Source organism: Nanorana parkeri, unplaced genomic scaffold, assembly GCF_000935625.1.
Source record: "Nanorana parkeri isolate BGI_ZX_2015 unplaced genomic scaffold, ASM93562v1 scaffold23, whole genome shotgun sequence".
Classification (NCBI taxonomy): domain Eukaryota; kingdom Metazoa; phylum Chordata; class Amphibia; order Anura; family Dicroglossidae; genus Nanorana; species Nanorana parkeri.
In genome coordinates this window covers 1,644,014-1,663,392 of record NW_017306291.1, presented here as the reverse complement: position 1 = coordinate 1,663,392, position 19,379 = coordinate 1,644,014, and the positions used below count along the sequence as shown (strand labels likewise).

Genomic DNA, 19,379 nt, shown 5'->3' with positions numbered 1-19,379 from the left:
GGCACATTGCCCTTCAGCACCCCCGGTGGCCAGGAAAGGGTGTCTGCAAGGAGGGGGAGCCATATGGATGGTTGCAATATGATTGAAGATGTATCGAAATGTTTGAACTGCTTGTCCTGTAGTTCACATGCTGCACAGTTTGTTATTTTAATGTGGTATGTCCACCTGTGTGTACGTGATGTTGTGTTCCACCAACAATGATACTCCTGAGATAAATGGGTTGATGCTGAAGAGCAAAGGGGCATATTGCTCTTCAGCACCCCCAGTGTCCAGGAAAGGGTGCCTGCAAGGAGGGGGAATATTATATGCCATGTACCTGTCCCCCCCATTGGAGACAAGTAGGTGATCACCTGATGAACCAGTTTTAGGGGTCATTTCCATATAATGTCTCCCTTTCTGGTGTACAAGACATTTCCACTGTGGATGGTAGCAATATAATAGGAAATGTATCTGAATCTTTCTGCTGATTGTCCTACAGCTTACATTATGCTCAGTTCATTATTCAATATCATATATCTATTTGTGAGTACATAACATTGTGTTCCACCAACAATGAGACTCCTGAGAAAATTGGGCTGATTTACTAAAGGCAAATAGATTGTTCACTTTGCAAGGGAACTTACACTTTGCAGGGGAGTTTTCCTCTTAGTTTAGTGAATGAGGTGAAGCACTGCTGACCTCTATCACCTAATCATGTGCAAGCAAAAATACTGTTTTTTTTAAATGTTTCTTGCACATGATTGGGCATTCCTTGCAAAGTAAAATTTCACCACATACACCAAGCTTAGGGAAACTGTTCCTGCAAAGTGTATGTTCCTTTGCAAAGTGAACAGCCTATTTGCCTTTATTTAATCTACCCCATTGACTTCTACTCGATTCAAACACTGAAAGGCAGGGAGATTTATTGACATGCAGTGTTATATCAGTCTGCTAGGCAACCCTGCAGGTCACTCTACCATATGCGCCCATGCTCAGAGGGCTCACGGTGTCCCAATATGTGAAATAATGTAGTGCATTGTTGAGTATATTATAAACAGAATACCATATAATGAGGCCAGATATTAAACAGATGTAAAGGGAACCTCTCCATCACAAGCAATAACCAATCCAACCCAGGAAAAATCACTATATAGATAGAAAAATATCTTATCTTCATATGGTTTACCGATGAACAACTCTATAATGGCCGGCAATGAAAAGCTTCTCAAAGCACACAACTTAAAAATTATAAAGCGGACCCATGTACACTTCTTGTAAATGTTTGTGACAATGATAATTGGATAGATGTTATAAAGTCATACAGTGATATTAAAAATGTTAATTATAATGTAAATGTGCAGTATGTAAAAAGCTGTTGGTGCTATAAAAATACCTGTAATAAATATTAAATAAATAAATTATAAGCTAAACACCATGCAATGTGACACAATTAGTTGTAAATCAGACTACCTTTATTTCCAGCAAAGTCCCTGCGTCAGGTTTATAGTCCTGTGCGACTGTATTCCTGCTTGGGTAAGTGCAACAGTTTGCAACGTTCCGAAGCAGCTTTATGATGATGCAAGAGATGCAAAATTAAGAAGTGGTCAGGGTCAGGTTTTATTCTGTTGCAAATCTACTTTAAAGCAGCTACGTAGCCTTGTTATAAATCTATTGTGTGATCTGTCCCACTGCTCCTGTTTAACATTGGTTTGATGTGCAACAGAATTGATAAATGTCCCCAATATTTTTATAGTACACCCATCAGTAGAATAATCTTTCTAGGCTAGCTCCAGGACTAGAATGCTTGTGCCATTTGCATGTCTTGTGAAGCATCCTGGGAGACCAAAATCCTGGGGTGATCCAACATGCAACATTTCACTCCATACACCTTCATATTGGCCCATCAGTATAATGGGTGCTCTTACTGGCCAATGGGGAGGGGTAGGAGTAAGGGAGCAAACAAGCTCTTGACTCTACCAGGAAGTACTAATATTCAGGAGGTTGGGGGCTAACTAGTGGCGTATCCAGGGTATGGCACTGTATTATTATTATTATTATACAGGATTTATAGCAGTGCCAACAGTTTGCGTAGTGCTTTGCAATATAAAGAAGACATTACAATACAAAGTAAGACAAGATGGTAAGGAGGGCCCTGCCCGTGAGAGCAGGGCACGTGCCTTGGGCACCACTTGAAGGAGGGGCGCTGCTCTGTGGGTCAGTAAAAGTTTGCTGACCAATGAAGATAGCTGACTTTTTTCTCTCGTGCCTCTCCCATACACATCTCCCTGCCTGGCTTTTAGCAACCAGGGATGCTGTGGCCAACATCCCGCCCAGCTCCTGGCAACTAGTGGCGTCACTCGGTGGGGCGCCGGCCAGTGTTTCCCAGATTGCTAAGAGCCAGGCGAGAGATATGTATGACCCTTATACATCTCCTCACCCAGCTCTTAGCCAGTGGTAGCAACCTGGGACTGCTGTCAACCAATGACCTTACTGGTTGCCAGGAGCTGGGCGGGATGCCAGGGGCGCAATTTGTTGTAGATTGTAGATAGTTTTAGCACCATAACCCCTTTAAGACTAGAATCATAGAGTAAAGAATAGGGTATATGAAGGAGACTAGCTGAACTAAGGGCTAAACCAAGTGCAAAGCTGTTGCAACCAAGCTGACTGAACCCATTTTCAAACAAGCCCTAGACAGAAAAGGCTCTTTGCTATAAGAACTAGAGACTTTTGTGTTCTTCTCTGCAGGCCCACCGTACTGCCTTTTTTCTTTGCTAATAAATACTATATTTATGTACATGTTTCAATATTGATAATGCGCAACCAGGGAGAGTTTGCTTTTTTTTCTCCAACTTAAGGTTAAACTATTTTGATGAAGGAAAAAAATGCATTCAGAGTATGCTAAGCATTTCCTTTTTTACAGAAATTCTCAATTACACAGGCTACATTGTTTCCATGGCAACCTCTTCCAACTAGGTCTTAATACAAGCTAAAATGAAGTCGTTGGTGTAATAGAATGAATAAAAGACTTTGACATAAAACTTTATTTCAGTATTTTCTTTCACCTTCAAAAAAAAATGACTTATTTTTTTCCTTGACATTGTCCTTTGCAGAGAGTGAACCTGTCATTTGATTTTCCATTCTACGGACATTTCCTGCGTGAGATAACCGTGGCGACTGGGGGTGAGTAGTTCGACTTTTCCTAGTCACCTTTGTGAAATGCTGAGTGAATTTTCTGCAGGACCTCTATGAAATAATACACCTGTGGTGCTTCTTTAGCGGTGGGAAGGATGGAAGTCAGATGAGGCTTTGAGAAAACTGTTTTCAAGAGAAGTTAGGAGTTTAAACCCGGGGAGAATAATCGGTGCGCTTTATAATAGTCAAATGATTGGAAGCTTTTAAGTAGAAAATTCATTTTCCATGGTTTCCTACCGGTGATTATATTTTCCTCTTCTGTGCTTTCCGGACATTTCCCGGGAAGTTACCAGCGTATCCAGTGTGTGGACAAATTCTATACTGTGATCATTTATTTTTCTTAAAAATAATGCAGTTGTTTTGTGCTTTTCAGCCCTGGCAGGAAAAAAAAAACCTATTGTACTAAGACTGATAGGTTGGTGTTTCTAAATTCTAGTTTATGGTGGCACCATCAAGGCATAAGTTGCTGCACTTTCCAAAGACTATTGAGTAATACCATTAGGGTCAGATTTCCTTATAGCACTGCCATTTTATAGCAGAAAGCAGATTAGCAGAAACCCACACTGTGCTCTGCATTTTACATACCATTTTTAAAATGAAGAGCATGTTGTGGAGCCTTTGATGTCCCACAGAGTTCTCACTGCTTGAAGCGGACTTTGCACCAACAAACAAATTACACTTAGGGGCTAATTATTGGCATAGAGCTGAAAGCACTATCCATACTCCGTTATGCACTGCAGGGCTTTGCTCCCCACAGCCTGCAAATATAGCCCATTTATAAAATACAGGGTGTGGTGTGGAGTTTATGGAACCCCACAGAGTTCTTTCAGCGGAGAGAGCTTGTGATTGAGCAAGGCATACAAAGGAAGTACTATCCTGTGCTCTACAAGTCCCAGCATTCAGTGCATTTAACGAAATGCTCCTTCATTTCCAGTTCAGAGTAAAATACCCACTCCCCCCATTCATTTTTTTAGCCGAAGCTCAGAGGGATAGGTGACATCACCCGCTCCTTCATGTAACAGTGGCTATGCTGAGCTCCCTGGATAAGTAAGGTGACATGATCTCTTTAAAAATAAGGCCACCTTAAATGGCAGGTTGAAGGGCACCTGCTCGTTTTATGTTTTTCATTCCAATCTCTAAAGATAACCTCCCAGCATTGTCTCTGTTTACAATGCAATGCATATATATATATATATGTATGTATATACATATATGTATGTATGTATGTATGTATATATATATATATATACAGGTGAAACTCGAATAATTAGAATATCTTTTAATTCATGCCCACCATAAGATCAATGTATTCCTCGATATTCACATCAGATGCTTTTTATGCTTACACTATCAAAGAATGATATCTAGGACTCCCAGCCTTCGAACCTTCCCTTAGAAGCCGATATAATTGGCAAAAGAGATGGACGCAGCAAGGGACTTGCTTACAGTCATTTGTTTTCTATAGCCATGCCTGCCTTCTCAAAAGGAACATGCAAATGAGCCAGGAGGCTGGGTAGTTTTAAGCATTCTAGGTGTCTTAATAAAGATGACAGAAAGGAACAGTATTGAATGGCTGAAATTACTTTGACATTTTTCTACAATTGTACATTGAAAATATTAAAGAGAAATTAATAGCCTCTTTTAGAGTTATTCAGATGCTGAAATTGCCTTGCAACGTAAGTAAGAAGAAAAGTTTGATAGCTTATTATAAACTCTTGCGGGGACCTGACTAAGATAACGTTGAGAAAATCATTACAATTTATGAAAATGACCTGTAGGAAAAAAGAGTCAGGAAAAAAGAGTCAGATGGTTCACATTAAGGTCACGTGAAAATTATATTAAAGTGCATTTCCACTTTTGCAGCTAAATTGGATAACAGCTATTTTATATTTGTTACATGTTCCCATTCAGATCACAAAACTTAAAAAAAATTGCTTTTTCAAGGAGAACTATGGGGAAAAACACTGACCCCCATAGTTCTCCTTTAAGTGCTTTCTACTTGCTTATAAATCCTACCTTGCCTTCCCTCTATGTAATGTTAAGGGGTGGCTGTGGGAAGTTAGGTTTACTCTAATTAACCCTGTCTATAGATCTCATTATTAGACGTAAACTAGATTTGAACACTCCATTGTAACAAAGGGTTAAAGACTTAGAAGCATTGTAGGTTAATGAGAGGAAGCTCAGTTTGTCCCTCTATGTTAACCTGCTCAGAGTGGCCTGGAATGTGCATGAAGGCCATCACCAAAGAAACATCTGAAAGGTATGAAATATTAAAAAAAAATATTTGAAGTATCCTGTGTGAATGTGAACACATAACAAACATATAGTGGGGGGTTCTCAAATGTGACTGCAAAAAGTGGAACTACACTTTAAAGTGTATCTCATAAAGTGATAAAGATAAAGAGATAAAGTATATCTCTAAAATTAGAAAACTACTTTTGTTTCTAATTTTGGATACAGTGTGGAAGGGTAGACCCTCTGATATGCTTTTACTGCTGTCTGGGTTCCCACTGGGGGGATTCACCACTCAGTTTCTACTGATGGCCATTGTTACCAAGAAAGAAAGTGTCACCAGAACAAGAAGTAAATAGATGGGGAACATATGTTCCAGGGAAAGCTGTTTAAGGCCCCTTTCACACTATCCAATCAGGAGGGATCCGTGCACAGATCCCCTCCTGATCAGAGAGTGGTACAGATCGGATGTTACCTTTGTGCGTCCAGTTTTTTTTTCCAACCTGCGAGGAAAATATTTAAATGACCGGACCCCACGTCAGTCTATGAGAAATCAGAGGCAAACGGACAGGTGTCCATTTATGTCAGAATACCCCCAATCCAGCAGGATCAGGTCCATTGAAATAGAACACTGTTCCATTTGTTTTTCCGGACCTAGCAGGAGTCAGGGGTAACCGGGTGTAAACGACCGCCCATCCGTTTAAGACCTGGCTGACATTACATTGACTTACATTGGGCATCCAATTGTGTCTGCCTGAAAAACTGACTGACTGACCCGATCGGACCACCCATGTGAAAATGGCTTGGGGGGGAGGGAGGTTCCAATCCCTAACTTCTGGGATAGGAAGTTAAGGCAAATTTCTCCAATGATACACAAGCAAACAAACAAAATAATCTTGCAAGAAATGTAACTCTTCCTTGCTCTATCCAAAAAAAAAAAAAAAAAAGTTTGGCATTGGATATACTTTAATACGTATATTGATACTTTTTATTTAAAGCTGAACAAATAACTCTAACATAAACATATGAAAATAAAGTTCAGTTTAGTTTTCATTTATATGAACTTTTGTTCTTGTACACAACTGGCTACCCACAGTCCAGGCAATCATTCTGCAATGGAACACCATTGCTGGAGAAGCATTGATCCACTGCTAATATTTTCTTTTTATATGCTACGATTATTGCCTTTTTTTTTATAATGGTAATATAACAATCATTTTCTGTAACTGGCAACCTATTTTCTATATTCAGCATAATCAGTAGAAGATCTTTAAGCCTTCTGTTTTGCTGCTTTCAAAAAAGACGGCCTCACACAAATCTCACCCATCTCCTCCCATCTCCATCAGCTCACCAATTTAAAAGCTAGATCAAGGAAGGACAAAAGAATAAAGGAATACAATTGCTATTTATACTGGAACATACTGAGGTCATCAAGATAATGAACTGCGAGATTTTTATTTTTTGTGGCTTGCATCAATTTGCACTGTAATAAGGTGGAGGAAATGTGTTATATGTCTCTTATTGACCGTAAACCTTGTATTGTAAGAAGAGAGCACAGCTTCCATGTTTTACCCTCTTGATAATGAGTGTTAGATGTTGAGGAGTCATTTATCAATGTCAGGGGTGATGAAAATAGTAAACCAAGCACCGAGAAAAAAAAAACAATGGTTTTTTTTTGTGTGTGAAACATTTATTATAAAGTATGCATGGGCATAGAATGGTCATCATCCAATCCAAATATACAAAATGGGACCAATTTGCAAAACCTTTGTTTTAGGTCATATCCGGACTGATTTAACTTAATGGCTGGTGGGTGCTGTCATCTAACTGGATCCAGGTACAGGATGACTTCATTGCCTCAAGATGTCATTGTGTGTGGCTTCCTTGATGTGACCATATTTTAAAGGGACGCTATTATTAAATCCTATGCACACATTCTTTGTCCTTTGCAAACTTCCTGTGTTATCCCAAATAGCCTATTCAGCCTTCCCTGTTCTTATGTTTGACTTCAGAATAATTATCTTTTATGTTATAGTGATCGGAGAGTGGTCAAGTAGTTTAGCAAAAGACACCAGGCAGGGCTGACACCACTCAAGCTGTGAGACTAAACTTTTTTCTGGCAGTTCAACATGCATTTTCTTCTGGACTTGCAGGGTCTCTAAAGAGATCAAATTCAGGGAAATGTGCATGTATGGCAAAGATGTACTGCATATGTTTTCTTTTTATTTTAATATGCCTTGACATATGCTTTAGGGTGCAAATTTCTTCTGAAGAGCCTCTGACCTCCTTCTGTCCTTCTGAATTATTATTGTAAAGCCTCTTACCTCCTTCTACCGTGCTTCTGATATCCTTCTTAGCTGCTTCAAGCTGATTTTAGTTGCTTTTTTATTCCTATTGACTTTCCATGCAAACAAATGTACACAAGACTTAAAGTAAACATTTTATTAAAGGAGAACTATGAGGTGAGTGATTTTCACACAACCTCATAGTTCGAGCCGACGTGTGACAAACAAACTGTCACACGTCGCCTCAATAGATCGGGAAGTGAGCGAACACATACTGTCGCTCACTCACTTCTCGATCATCTTCCTGCAGAGAGCAGTGACTGTCACTCACGGCTCCCTGCAGGGATTCTCCCCCCTCCCACACTCCGATCCTCCAGCGCTGACAGGAGGAACGCATAGGGGAGGGGGCGGGTACAGCTGGCTCTGCCTCTAGATAGGCAAAGCCTGGTGTCACTCCCGCAGCTGGGTGGATCTCGACAGTAATGTCGGGATCCGTCCCGGCTGCAGCGCTCTCAGTATATAGTGAGCTGTAGCTCGCAATATACTTAGCTTTGGGCCACGGGAGGATGCTAGTATATGTCCTCCTGTGACCCTTAAGAGAACTATGGGGAAAAACATTTACCCCATAGTTCTCCTTTAAGCTATTTCAAGTGCTGATTAACTCACTTACAATGGATGCTGCTCCTTGATGTTTAGAAGTTTGTTTTCTGCAGAAGGAGCTGATCTCCTGAGCACTGGACCTGATATCCTGTCTTCACAAATACACGGACACAGCAAGGCAAGCCACTCTCCTCCTCCCCCTTCCTTCTACATTCTACAGGCTAGCAGATGGACGGCTGCTGGAGACTGTGTTCTCCCTTGTGATCTTAGACTGGACAGGAAGTTTAGGTAAGATGAGCTGAGAGAGTTGGAGCTGTTTGGAAACATGATGACTCTAAGTGTTTGGGCAAAAATGTAAAGAAATACTTTGCTGGACAATGTTTATTTGTTTGATCTGGATTCATAAAGAAAAAGAAACTTTGAGAGTTGAATACTACTTTAAAGGTGTTTATAGACATCCCAAGGTGTTTGGACATGGTCAGTGTGACTGCAAGTTAGCACCCTCATCAACTAGCACAAATATAGATGTTCAGGAAAGTGGAGATGAATGGCACTGAAGAACACTGGCAGTACTGCTCATTTTAGGCAGGAAGAGTAGTGGTCAGGACAGGTTTCCCCAGATACTAGTGAGCTAAGTTAATATATTTTTAAAATCGTCGATCAATTGATAAAGGTGAAATGTTTTATGCCTTAGGCAAATTGTCTCTTTATTTAGGGGCCTTGACTAAGTTTTGGTACTTATGGCAAAGCGAAAATTGTGGAACTTATGTTGGCCTTTTCCTTTCTTATTTGAATTTAACTTTTCATAATGGGTTCTTAGGTTTAAAAAAATAAAAAATAAAAGACTGTAGATCTTCAAGGTAATGTTCTTCCCTAAGGATTTTTAACTTGATTGCAATTTCAAGATCCTTCTCAGCGTTGTGCACAAAGGGACTGATTATGAGATGCTCTGTTTTTTCTTCCTCTTCTTCTGAAAAAATTACACTTTTAATCATTTTTTTCCAACTGTTCAACTGGTCTTTTGGCAGATTGAATGTATATAATTTGCCTTAATTTGTGCTAAATTGCAGAAATTAGAGTTGATTTACACATTTGTGCTCAGCACTGCTTCTAACTTACCCTATTGTTTTGTAGAAAATAAAAAGAGTCAAAAATAGCTGTTAAAGGCAGGAAGAGGTAATGTGCTTGAACGGGTTATACATTTGTTGAAGTGGGTGGATATTAGAGGTTTGAAGAGGGCAATGTTTTGTCCTTGGCCTCGATAAATACTAGAATATGTCTTTCTACATTTCATCCTCCAACCTAACGTGTGTTGTTATTTAGGATTTTCCATATCTTCCCCATGTGACATGTGCCCATGCTTGGAAACGTTTGTGAAGGCTGGCCAACCAAGGTCTTAAAGTTTATTTCCACTTTTGCAGCCAAATTGGGATAACACCTATTTTATATTTGTTACATGTTCCCATTCACATAGCATGAGCTAAAAAAATTAAAATAACAAAATGCTTGCAGATTAAACTGTTTTAACTTGCGCTAGGGTTTAAAGAGTTAAAATTCCTTTTTTGCCTTTATTTCTTTTATATGTTAGGAGGGGATGCGAGGGGTTAGGGGTCTGAGGTGATTTTTTTTTAAGTGTAGTTACCCTTTAGGAGTGTAGTTACCCTTACATTTGAAAGGGGCAAACAGGCAGGCGTTTTATTGTAGGAAAGAAATGCCATGGGCTGAATTACTAATGGCAAATATACTGTTCAATTTGCAGGAAAATTCCCCTTTAGCTTAGTGAATAAGGTGAAACCCTGTTGTCTTCCATCATCCAATCATGTGCAAGCAAATATACACTTTTTTAAATCTTCCTTATTTACCCCATAATTGTGTATTTTTTGCAAAGTCAATTTTCACCACATCCACTAAGCTAAAGTGAAAATTCCCTTCCAAAGTGAACAGCCTTTTGCCTTTAGTAAATCAACCCCTATGTCTCTTCAACAATAAAAGACTCCTACCAGCCTATTCTCAATCTTTTTGGCAATGCACATGTGCAGGTCAGTGTACAACATCGGCATATGCCGGGATGAATGAACTCCCGTGCATGCAGGGAAAATAAGAAAGGAGGAAAAAGCGCGACAACCTAGCGCAGATAAAAGAGGGTGGAGCGGAGGGGTGAGGAATGTGTGAGATGATTGTACTTGCATGTAATTGGGTGGATCTGAGCTTTGGTATTTGAGAACTCTTTGAGGTGGTGTGATGCTTGCTGTGTCGAACTTCAGGTGAGGACTTCCGATGCGGTGAATCAACAAGTGGATAAATAATGGCATGGTGAGTGATTTGGTGTACACAGCAGACTGGTGTAAAATACATAAACTCACCATTGAGTAAATGAGGTTGCGGGCTCAGCGACGATGGTCCATGCAGGTGATGCGGAGCGCAGGATGGTGACCAGGAATGAACTTCTGTGATGGATTCTGCTATGCAGGGGAGTTAAGTCAAATCGGCATGGCCAATCAAGATAGCCAATGATCCCGAACTTGTGGGAAGACCAGGCCAAGGTGTCAGTAGCGGTGAGGGATCTCACAGATGTTCCATCAATAGAGGGGAGGCGAGTATAGTTCCACCGAAGGACTTAGCAGTTCTCTTCACTCCAGGTGGCTAAACCGAGCATTGGGGTGAAGGAAATTATGTTCTGTTGGCAAGGGCAGTAACTAGTTGCACTTGTGGGCTTGCCCTGTATAGAGGATCACTTTAAGTTTTTAGTCACATTTCTGTCTTTGAAACACAATGATAAAACACGTACAAAACTTTATTCGTTTCAGCTTAGCGCTGCAAATCTGTCTCTGCTCTGGTGAGTTTTAAAAATATTATGATCGTTTTTCTAATAGTCAAGGTAAAGTTATGTAAATGTGAAAATAAGTTTGTTTTATGCCTGGCTATTAAAGGTTTTAGAAATATTCAGGAATCGGAATGAAAAGCATTACACCCTGTAGTTAAAGCAGCATAATGGATTTAGTTCCTCAGTCTAATGGCTGGAATGCCAGTATTGCGTTCCACAATATAGATAAGGCTGATGCACTTCTTAATGCATATTAATGAAGTGTTCAGCGGCGGTGAAAGTGCATGGATAACTCCAGAGGATATTACCGCTGAAGTGCCGATTCACCCCTCTTCATATCTCACAGGTTATACCTGTTTATTTATGTTTGTTTATTTTCTGTATTTGCTTTCTTTCTGGCACTTTGCCTGGCAGACATACTTCAAAAATACTGCCAAAGGAAAGTTTAACATTACAGTTTGCTGCAGAGGAACGAGAATGGCCATACCTTACTTAGCGAATATTTTTGGAGATGGTACCAAGGCAAGTTTTATACTGCATTATATTTGCCAACCACATTATTTTCTCAATTTATATTCAATAAAGTAGGACTTTGCATTACAGAGTTGTTGGGAAATCCAAAAGAGGTTGTACAGTAAGATTATTGAAGTGGAACTCTTCAGTAGTTCCACTGATGTTGCCATAATTAACTCTACATACTTGCACATTATGGCCAGGGCTGCTTTAGAACTAATTTGGCCCCATGCAGCCTACATGGCTACCCCCCCTCCCCAGCTGCCAATGGCATGCTGGTACTTGTAGTCCCCCCACAGTGTCACACTAATATTATGCATTTATATAGCTCTGACATATACCACAGTGCTATACAGAGAACACTGAGCCAGCCACATTAGTTTTTGTACAGAGGAGCTTACACTCTATGCAGAATGGCACTTGCTTTAGGGGGACTACAAATCCCAGCAATACATTATACAGCAATTCAGAACAGTTTATGATTGGACTCTGATCTTAGTAACACACTGTACTCTGGACTTAGTAACACAATTGACTCTGGACTTAGTAACACACTGGACTCTAGACTTAGTAACGCACTGGCCTCAGGACTTAGTAACGCACTGGACTCTGGACTTAGTAACACACTGGACTCTAGACATAGTAACGCACTGACCTCAGGACTTAGTAACGCACTGGATTCAGGACTTAGTAACGCACTGGACTCAGGACTTAGTAATGCACTGGTCTCGGGACTTGGTAACGCACTGGACTCTGGACTTAGTAAGGCATTTGTTTAAACGCTAAAATGTTTCCAGTGGGAAGTGCTATTCATTTTACAAGGACAATTTAGACAAGTGTGCGCTTCCAACCTTGTATGAACAGTTTGGGGAAGTCCGTTTTGTTCCAGCATGACTGTTCCCTGTGTAGAAAGCCAGCCCCATGAAGACATGATTTGACAAGTTTTGTGTACACAGAGCCCTGACCTCAACCCTACTGAACACCGTCAGGATGAATTGGAACGTTGACTGGGAACTAGGTCTTCTCATGCAATATTAGTACCTTACCTCACAAGTAGTCTTTTGGCTGAATGGGCCTAAAATCTAATAGACACCCTCCAAAAATCTTCAGGAAAGCTTTCCTAGAAGAGTGTAGGTCGTAGCTGCAGAGAAGAGGGAGTCAGAGTAACTGCATATTAATGTGCATGATACGGAATAGGCATTACCTAATCTATAGAGATGTGATGGTCCACAAACTTTGGGCCGTATAGTGTAGATAGTTGGAAAGATAGATAGATAGATAGATAGATAGATAGATAGATAGATAGATAGATATGAATATGATACATTTTGCACCATCTAGTCCTATTGGCTACCCCTTCTATTATTACATTAAGAAAACAATATTTAGTATACAATCTGTGATGCTAATGTTCATAGATAAAAGCACAGATGCACTTCACAAGGTCAAAATATAATCAAAATTATTGCTATGCATTATAATACCAGCAAGCCTTAGGAATATTAACGACCCATATACATAAACAGAATGCAAGATGCACACCCCATGTCGGCCTGCAATCCTCATTGCATTCCCTCTGTATAACTTGTTTCATGAGAGTGTGAGATGCTTGGCCAGTTTTACTGCTACATTATTAATAACCGTTAACGTTTTCATAGAAAGTATATTTATTCAGAATTCTAAGTGCACAAATGCCCTATGGTACACATTTCTTCTGATTTATGTATGTATCACCAGGTTTAAAGGGAAACTATAGATATGTGAGTAGAGCACTGGACGCAAAACAGGACACATGAGACTTTCAAATAAATTTTAAAGGCAGCTCTCTGTCAACCAGAGTATCCTTAGGGGTCCCTGGAGTGGTCTAAAGAACGTGAGAAGGATTAGAGTGCCAGAGATATATTGTGAGTACAGTAAATCTGTATTGCACACGAAAGAAAGTCACAAAAAACCTTCTGTCGGGTGCAATCAAGATTTACTGGGCTCACAGTATATCATTGGAGCTCTTACCCTTCTTACAGTTACCAGTTTTAGGGGGATGTTTATATAAGTACAACATCATCTGCAGGGCGTAGCAAATTTTGAAGGTCCAACTAGGTTCCTGTTTGCTGGAACTGTTTCCATACTCCTTGCCTCATCTGACTTACCTTTGGTTTATGCCACCCATCAGGGTGCTGGAGTAGTCAAACGGCAGATGAAGCAGGGTAGTTTGGGGCCAGTGCCAGGAACCAGAAAGATTTAGTAATTAGATTAGAGTGTGACCTAGGTTTGAGGGCTATGTGTTCTAAAGAGGACCATAGCTCCAGTGGAGACATCAGCACTTTATAGCTAAAGCCCAACTTAACTTTCAGTTAAAATAAGCTAAATACATTCAAGATGCATTAAAACAAAGGGTGTTCTAAGAATTACAGTTCATCTTAGAATGCAGCCAAATCCTGAGTAGAAAAGCCTATCCCCTGCCACCATCAGTGGTGTATTTTGGTTATGTGCTGCCCTAGGCAAGACTAAACACGAGCACCCTCCCATCCCTAGTCCCACTCCTTCCTGCTTAAGACATTTTGCATATCCTGTCAGTCTAATTCTGCAGTTACCCATCTTCTGCCTCGGCCGCTGGGCTCTGTAGCTTGCCCCGCTCTAGAGACATAACCCTGCACGGAGCTTATAGGCTGCACTTCCCCAGACTCACCACCACGGAGGTGCTGATGAGCACGATGACCATCTGGATCTCAGCCCTGGGGTCCTGTGGATGCTCCTCCGCTGCCTGAATTTAGAGATTTGGATGCTGGTTTCCCAGGGAGGTCCGGCGCATGAACTGCCACTGCATCCGGACGAAAGTCACAAACACCAATACATTGCACAGCATGTTGACCAGGTAGATGAAGGAGCTGCAGCCGGCATATATGTAGGAGTAGGCGGCATAGGTGGACATGTTGGTCCCCCAGTCAAAGAAGCACCAGGTCCAGGGGTGCTGGCAGTAATTTATGAATAATTTATAATATATTTTTTTTTTCTCTTACCTAACTGGTTTGGGGACAGCATTTTTTGGCACCCCCTTGGAAAGTGCCACCCTAGGCAAATGCCTAGTTTGCCTTGCAGTAGATACACCCCTGGCCACCATGCTGCAAAGAAGGAACCTTTCTCTGTGGAAGCAGTGATCTCTCTGCAGAGGTTTGATACACCCCCTGTAGGAAATATCTAAAGCTCTGCAATCAGCAGGTAGTGAACCTTTCTGGTTGGAGAGCTATAGCAAAGGGAATGTCAGACCTCCACAGAAAACCACTGCATCCACATATTTTATTTTGAAGAACCTGGAATGTATAAAGATGATTTCAAATGAAAGTTCAATTGGGCTTTAATGTGACTTCTCAGGTCACTTTAGGTTTACAGCAGCACTAGTTTAGTTACAGTGGATTTCAGAGAGCATACTGCGTTTCTTTTTATACTACTGGGTTTCCATTATTCCCACAATTCATTTTTAGCACATGTACTAGTAAGGCTTAACGGTATTTCAAACTAGGCAATAGCCCTAAGGTCTTTCATTTGTGAAGCTCATGTCTTTTAAAATTCTTACAGGCTCCTAAGCAGCACCACTATCTGCGTCCACATCATTCGCAACCTTGCATCATATGGAATAGAATACTGTACTGTGATTGACCTGATAGGACCAAATGCAGTAGAGAGTACTGTAACAGGTCATGTGATGCAAGGTTGAGGAAGATGTGAAGCCTAGGTGCCTGGTAAGAAGATAGGACACAAAGACAAAAAAACACTTTAAAATTAATAAAAATAAACTATTGCTGGCTATATGCATGGCACAAATAGGGTATACATTTTTAAGTATTAAAATAAAAGACAAAAGTACAAATGCTGCATATAATGTTTTATATACAGTCAGCATTACAGGAAATTGGCCCTGAACCAATAGTCTGCTCAGTTTGCAGTTTTTAAACTAAACTGTCCTAATCCCTGGGCATGTGCACAGAATGATCACCATAGGACCAATCAAATCCACTGCAGCATACCAGATAATGCGACTAACTGATGTGTCAGGAAAACATGAATTTGGCACTTGATGTAAATCTGAGTCTCTTCTAACAATGCTGCACTCAGAGATCAGAATATCTTCATGTTTGACAATATGTTGCTGGGATTGTGAAAGACCTAGGGCACCTGTGGGTACCCAGATGAGGGGAAGAATGAAGCGTCATGCTTAGCGCTAAACTTAAACTGAGCTTACTCACTATATACACAGCACACAAATGCCACCGTCCTTTTACCCACAAATTATGCTTTAATTACTGTGCCACAAGTGAGAGTTTACCAGACACATATAAACCTCAGCAGAACCATTTTCAAAAAATTAAACTCCTCGTTTATATAGCGCACGACTGTGTTTAGGGTTCAGGAGTGCGTGACATACAATATACCGAGCTCAGGAGTGCATAATGCACAGAGTACAGTTCTCAGGTAGTGTAGTGTCAAGTTCTGAAGTGTGTTCTGGAGTGTGGAATGCACAAAGTGCAGGATTCAGGAATAAGTGACACACAGAATGCAGGGCTCAGAAGTGTGTAAAGAGTGTAAGAGAATGCATGGCCAAGAGTGCATTACACAAAGTGAAGGGCTCAAGAGTACATAACACAAAGATCAGGATCAGGAGTAACACACAGAGTGCAGGGATCAGGAGCATGTAAATAGTGCAGGGGTCAGGACTGTGTATCACACAGAGTGCAGGGATCAGGAGTGAGTATAACACAGAGTGCAGGGGTCAGCAGTGTTTTACACAAGGAGTACAGGGATCAGGAGTGTGTATCACACAGAGTGCAGGGATCAGGAGTGAGTATAACACAGAGTGCAGGGGTCAGGAGAATGTATCACGCAGAGTGCAGGGATCAGGAGTGAGTATAAAACAGAGTGCAGGGGTCAGGAGTGTGTATAACACATAGTGCAGGGGTCAGGAGTGTGTATCACACAGAGTGCTGGGATCAGGAGTGTGTAACACAGAGAGTGCAGGGGTCAGGAGTGTGTATAACATGGAGTGCTGGGATCAGGAGTGTGTATCACACAGAGTGCTGGGATCAGGAGTGTGTAACACAGAGAGTGCAGGGATCAGGAGTGTGTATCACACAGAGTGCAGGGATCAGGAGTGTGTATCACACAGAGTGCTGAGATCAGGAGTGTGTAACACAGAGAGTGCAGGGATCAGGAGTGTGTATCACACAGAGTGCAGGGGTCAGGAGTGTGTATAACATGGAGTGCAGGGGTCAGGAGTGTTTTACAAACGGAGTGCAGTGATCAGGAGTGTGTATCACACAGAGTGCAGGGATCAGGAGTGTGTAACACAGAGAGTGCAGGGGTCAGGAGTGTGCAACACAGAGTGCAGGGATCAGGAGTGTGTAACACAGATAGTGCAGGGCTCAGGAGTGTATAGCACAGGTAGTGCAGGGGTCAGGAATATGTATCACACAGAGTGTAGTGGTCTGGCGTCCGTAGCGCAGAGAGTGCAGCGGTAAGCCCCTCTCAGCTTACCCCTTCTGTACATACCCCCAGCTCACCCCACAGTACAAACCCCTGTCCCAAACCGTCCCAAAGTAGAGATCTCCCCCATATCATCTGATGCAGCAGCAATTGTGAGGGGAAGTCCTCCCATTGGTTGTATGAGGAGACCAGGGCCGGATGGTAGCTTTCCTCAGTCAGGCAGGGAGAAGTGGCAGCACTGCAGTGTAAATGCCATTGGCACTGAAGCATCAACACAAATGTCAGGTGGTTGCTGCCTAGGACTCAGATTGCCCGTTATCAATTCTACCAGGTTGTTTTCATCAGATGGATTTCTAGCATTAGTTAGGCCTAGCGTATATGTCTATTCTATTATTACCTCTGACCCTTTACTTCTCTCAGTTTCAGTGTGTTCCCTTTTTTAAAAAGAAAACCTATACTGAGAAGGACATGGAGGCAACAAACATTGACCTCTTCTTCTGGTAGTTGTCTGGCCGTTCTGTTGATGCTCTGGCTTCAACACCCTGAATCACTGACCTAAAACAAGCATGCCAATGAGGAATTCTGACTATATTCTATCTAATCTGCTTGAGACAGCCTGGCAACTAACATTTTCGAAAGGGGGTCAGTAGTGGCAGCCTTCATATATTTCTTAATGAAAGTTTCCTTTAAAATAAATTACGAAGTACAAAAGGCACTCCCAGACTAAGGGAACCTGCGCCCACTCAGTTGACCCACATTAATACCCATGTAGTTTGGGTTCAGTTGCTCCTATGCAGTCCAGAGTGAAAGCCAGGCTGCTCCGGAGTTAGCTTTTAAAGAGAAGAGCCTAAGTAAGTATAGGGAGAGCACTAATGCATCACTTGCTATCAATCAACATAAAGTGACATCATTACAAGACTCCAGTGCCCAATATCTCTCTTCTCATTTAGCCTGGCTATTAACGCTATGTAATAGCACACGTCCCCCTGACAGCAAATCCTCAGAATTTACCATTTATTAATAAACAGTTATTCTACATCACTTTTTGTATATCTGACATATGCTTTTACTCTAGTAATATAAAAATAATAACCTTTAGTAAGACAGCAGTCTGTCAGTCTCTATCCATCTTTTTTAGCATTGTGGTGATCTCTATCCATCTTAGTATGCTGGTGGTCTTATGTTGGCTTTGGTCTCTTCTTGGATTTTTACATCTTTTGTGATACATTGGTGGTTGGTACAGACTGACAATAGTCTGTTGACAGTCTACCGGCATGCTGCAATTTCCTTTTAACATGCCAGTAGTCTCCAACTGTCACTTGGGCATGGAAAGATAGCATATCTCCCAACTTTCTGAGATGAGAAAGTGGGACAGCTTCCAGCACAATGGGAATTTACTGGAGACTGGAGCAGACAGAATCTGGAGCAGCTGTGCATGACAACCAATCAGCTTCATTTTAAAAGCTTAAAGTAGTATTTAAGTCTCAAAGGTTTTTTTTTTATCATGAATACATTTGTATTAGTCAGCATATGACATACAATGTTAGATTTTCAAAAAGTCCAGAAACACTTACAACAGGTGTGTTTACTGCCACCGGCCTCTATCTTCCCCTGTGCCGCTTAACCGAATGTCCGGTCAGGACCTAAGCATTGTGCACACACATCATTCTTTTAATGCAGTGCTTAGGAGCTGCCAGTCTATCAGGATATAGCATGGCCATGAGCACGAACTTAAGGGGACCATACATGGGAACAGAGCCACCCTATTGACAGCAATGGTGGAGAGAGATGATATGACGGCTGAATGTTAAGAACTGGCAGGCTGCAAACAAAAAGTATAGAGCAAGCATTGGAGGAAGTGAGGTATGCTCCAATGTAAGATTTTTTTTATATGGAGGATTTGCAGTAGTAACACTTTAACTGAACAAGCTGAGAATGGAAGCTGATTGGTAAATATGTATGGCTTCACCAGTTTTAGTAAAATGCTACTAATGCGTTTAGGCAATGGACACACCCCTTGCCACTCCCCCAGTTATGTAGACCATTAAGAATTTATTTGCCAAAAATGTATTTTACTATAAAGTTGATGGTAAATCTGAAGATGTCCATACACATTTCAAGCTAATTTTTCAATCTCTGTCTTAACCCTAGTTATATTAAGACTATGCAATGTGAGGTGCTATTTAAAGTATTCATCTAATGTGCGCCCGATCAGGTAGATTCTTGTATTATACAGCAGTTGGTAGCACTAAAAGGAAGGTACTATCAGACTGTAACAT

At 41.2% G+C, this 19,379-nt stretch overlaps 1 protein-coding gene across 1 annotated transcript in view; it reads left to right on the top strand.

Moving 5' to 3' along the window:
• Positions 1–19,379, top strand: part of PLXDC2 (plexin domain containing 2) — a 347,246-nt gene that overhangs the window by 191,133 nt on the left and 136,734 nt on the right. The window contains exon 4 of the mRNA XM_018564229.1: positions 3,090–3,159. Within this exon, the coding sequence (XP_018419731.1) occupies positions 3,090–3,159 (70 nt within the window). The remainder of the gene's footprint in view (positions 1–3,089; positions 3,160–19,379) is intronic.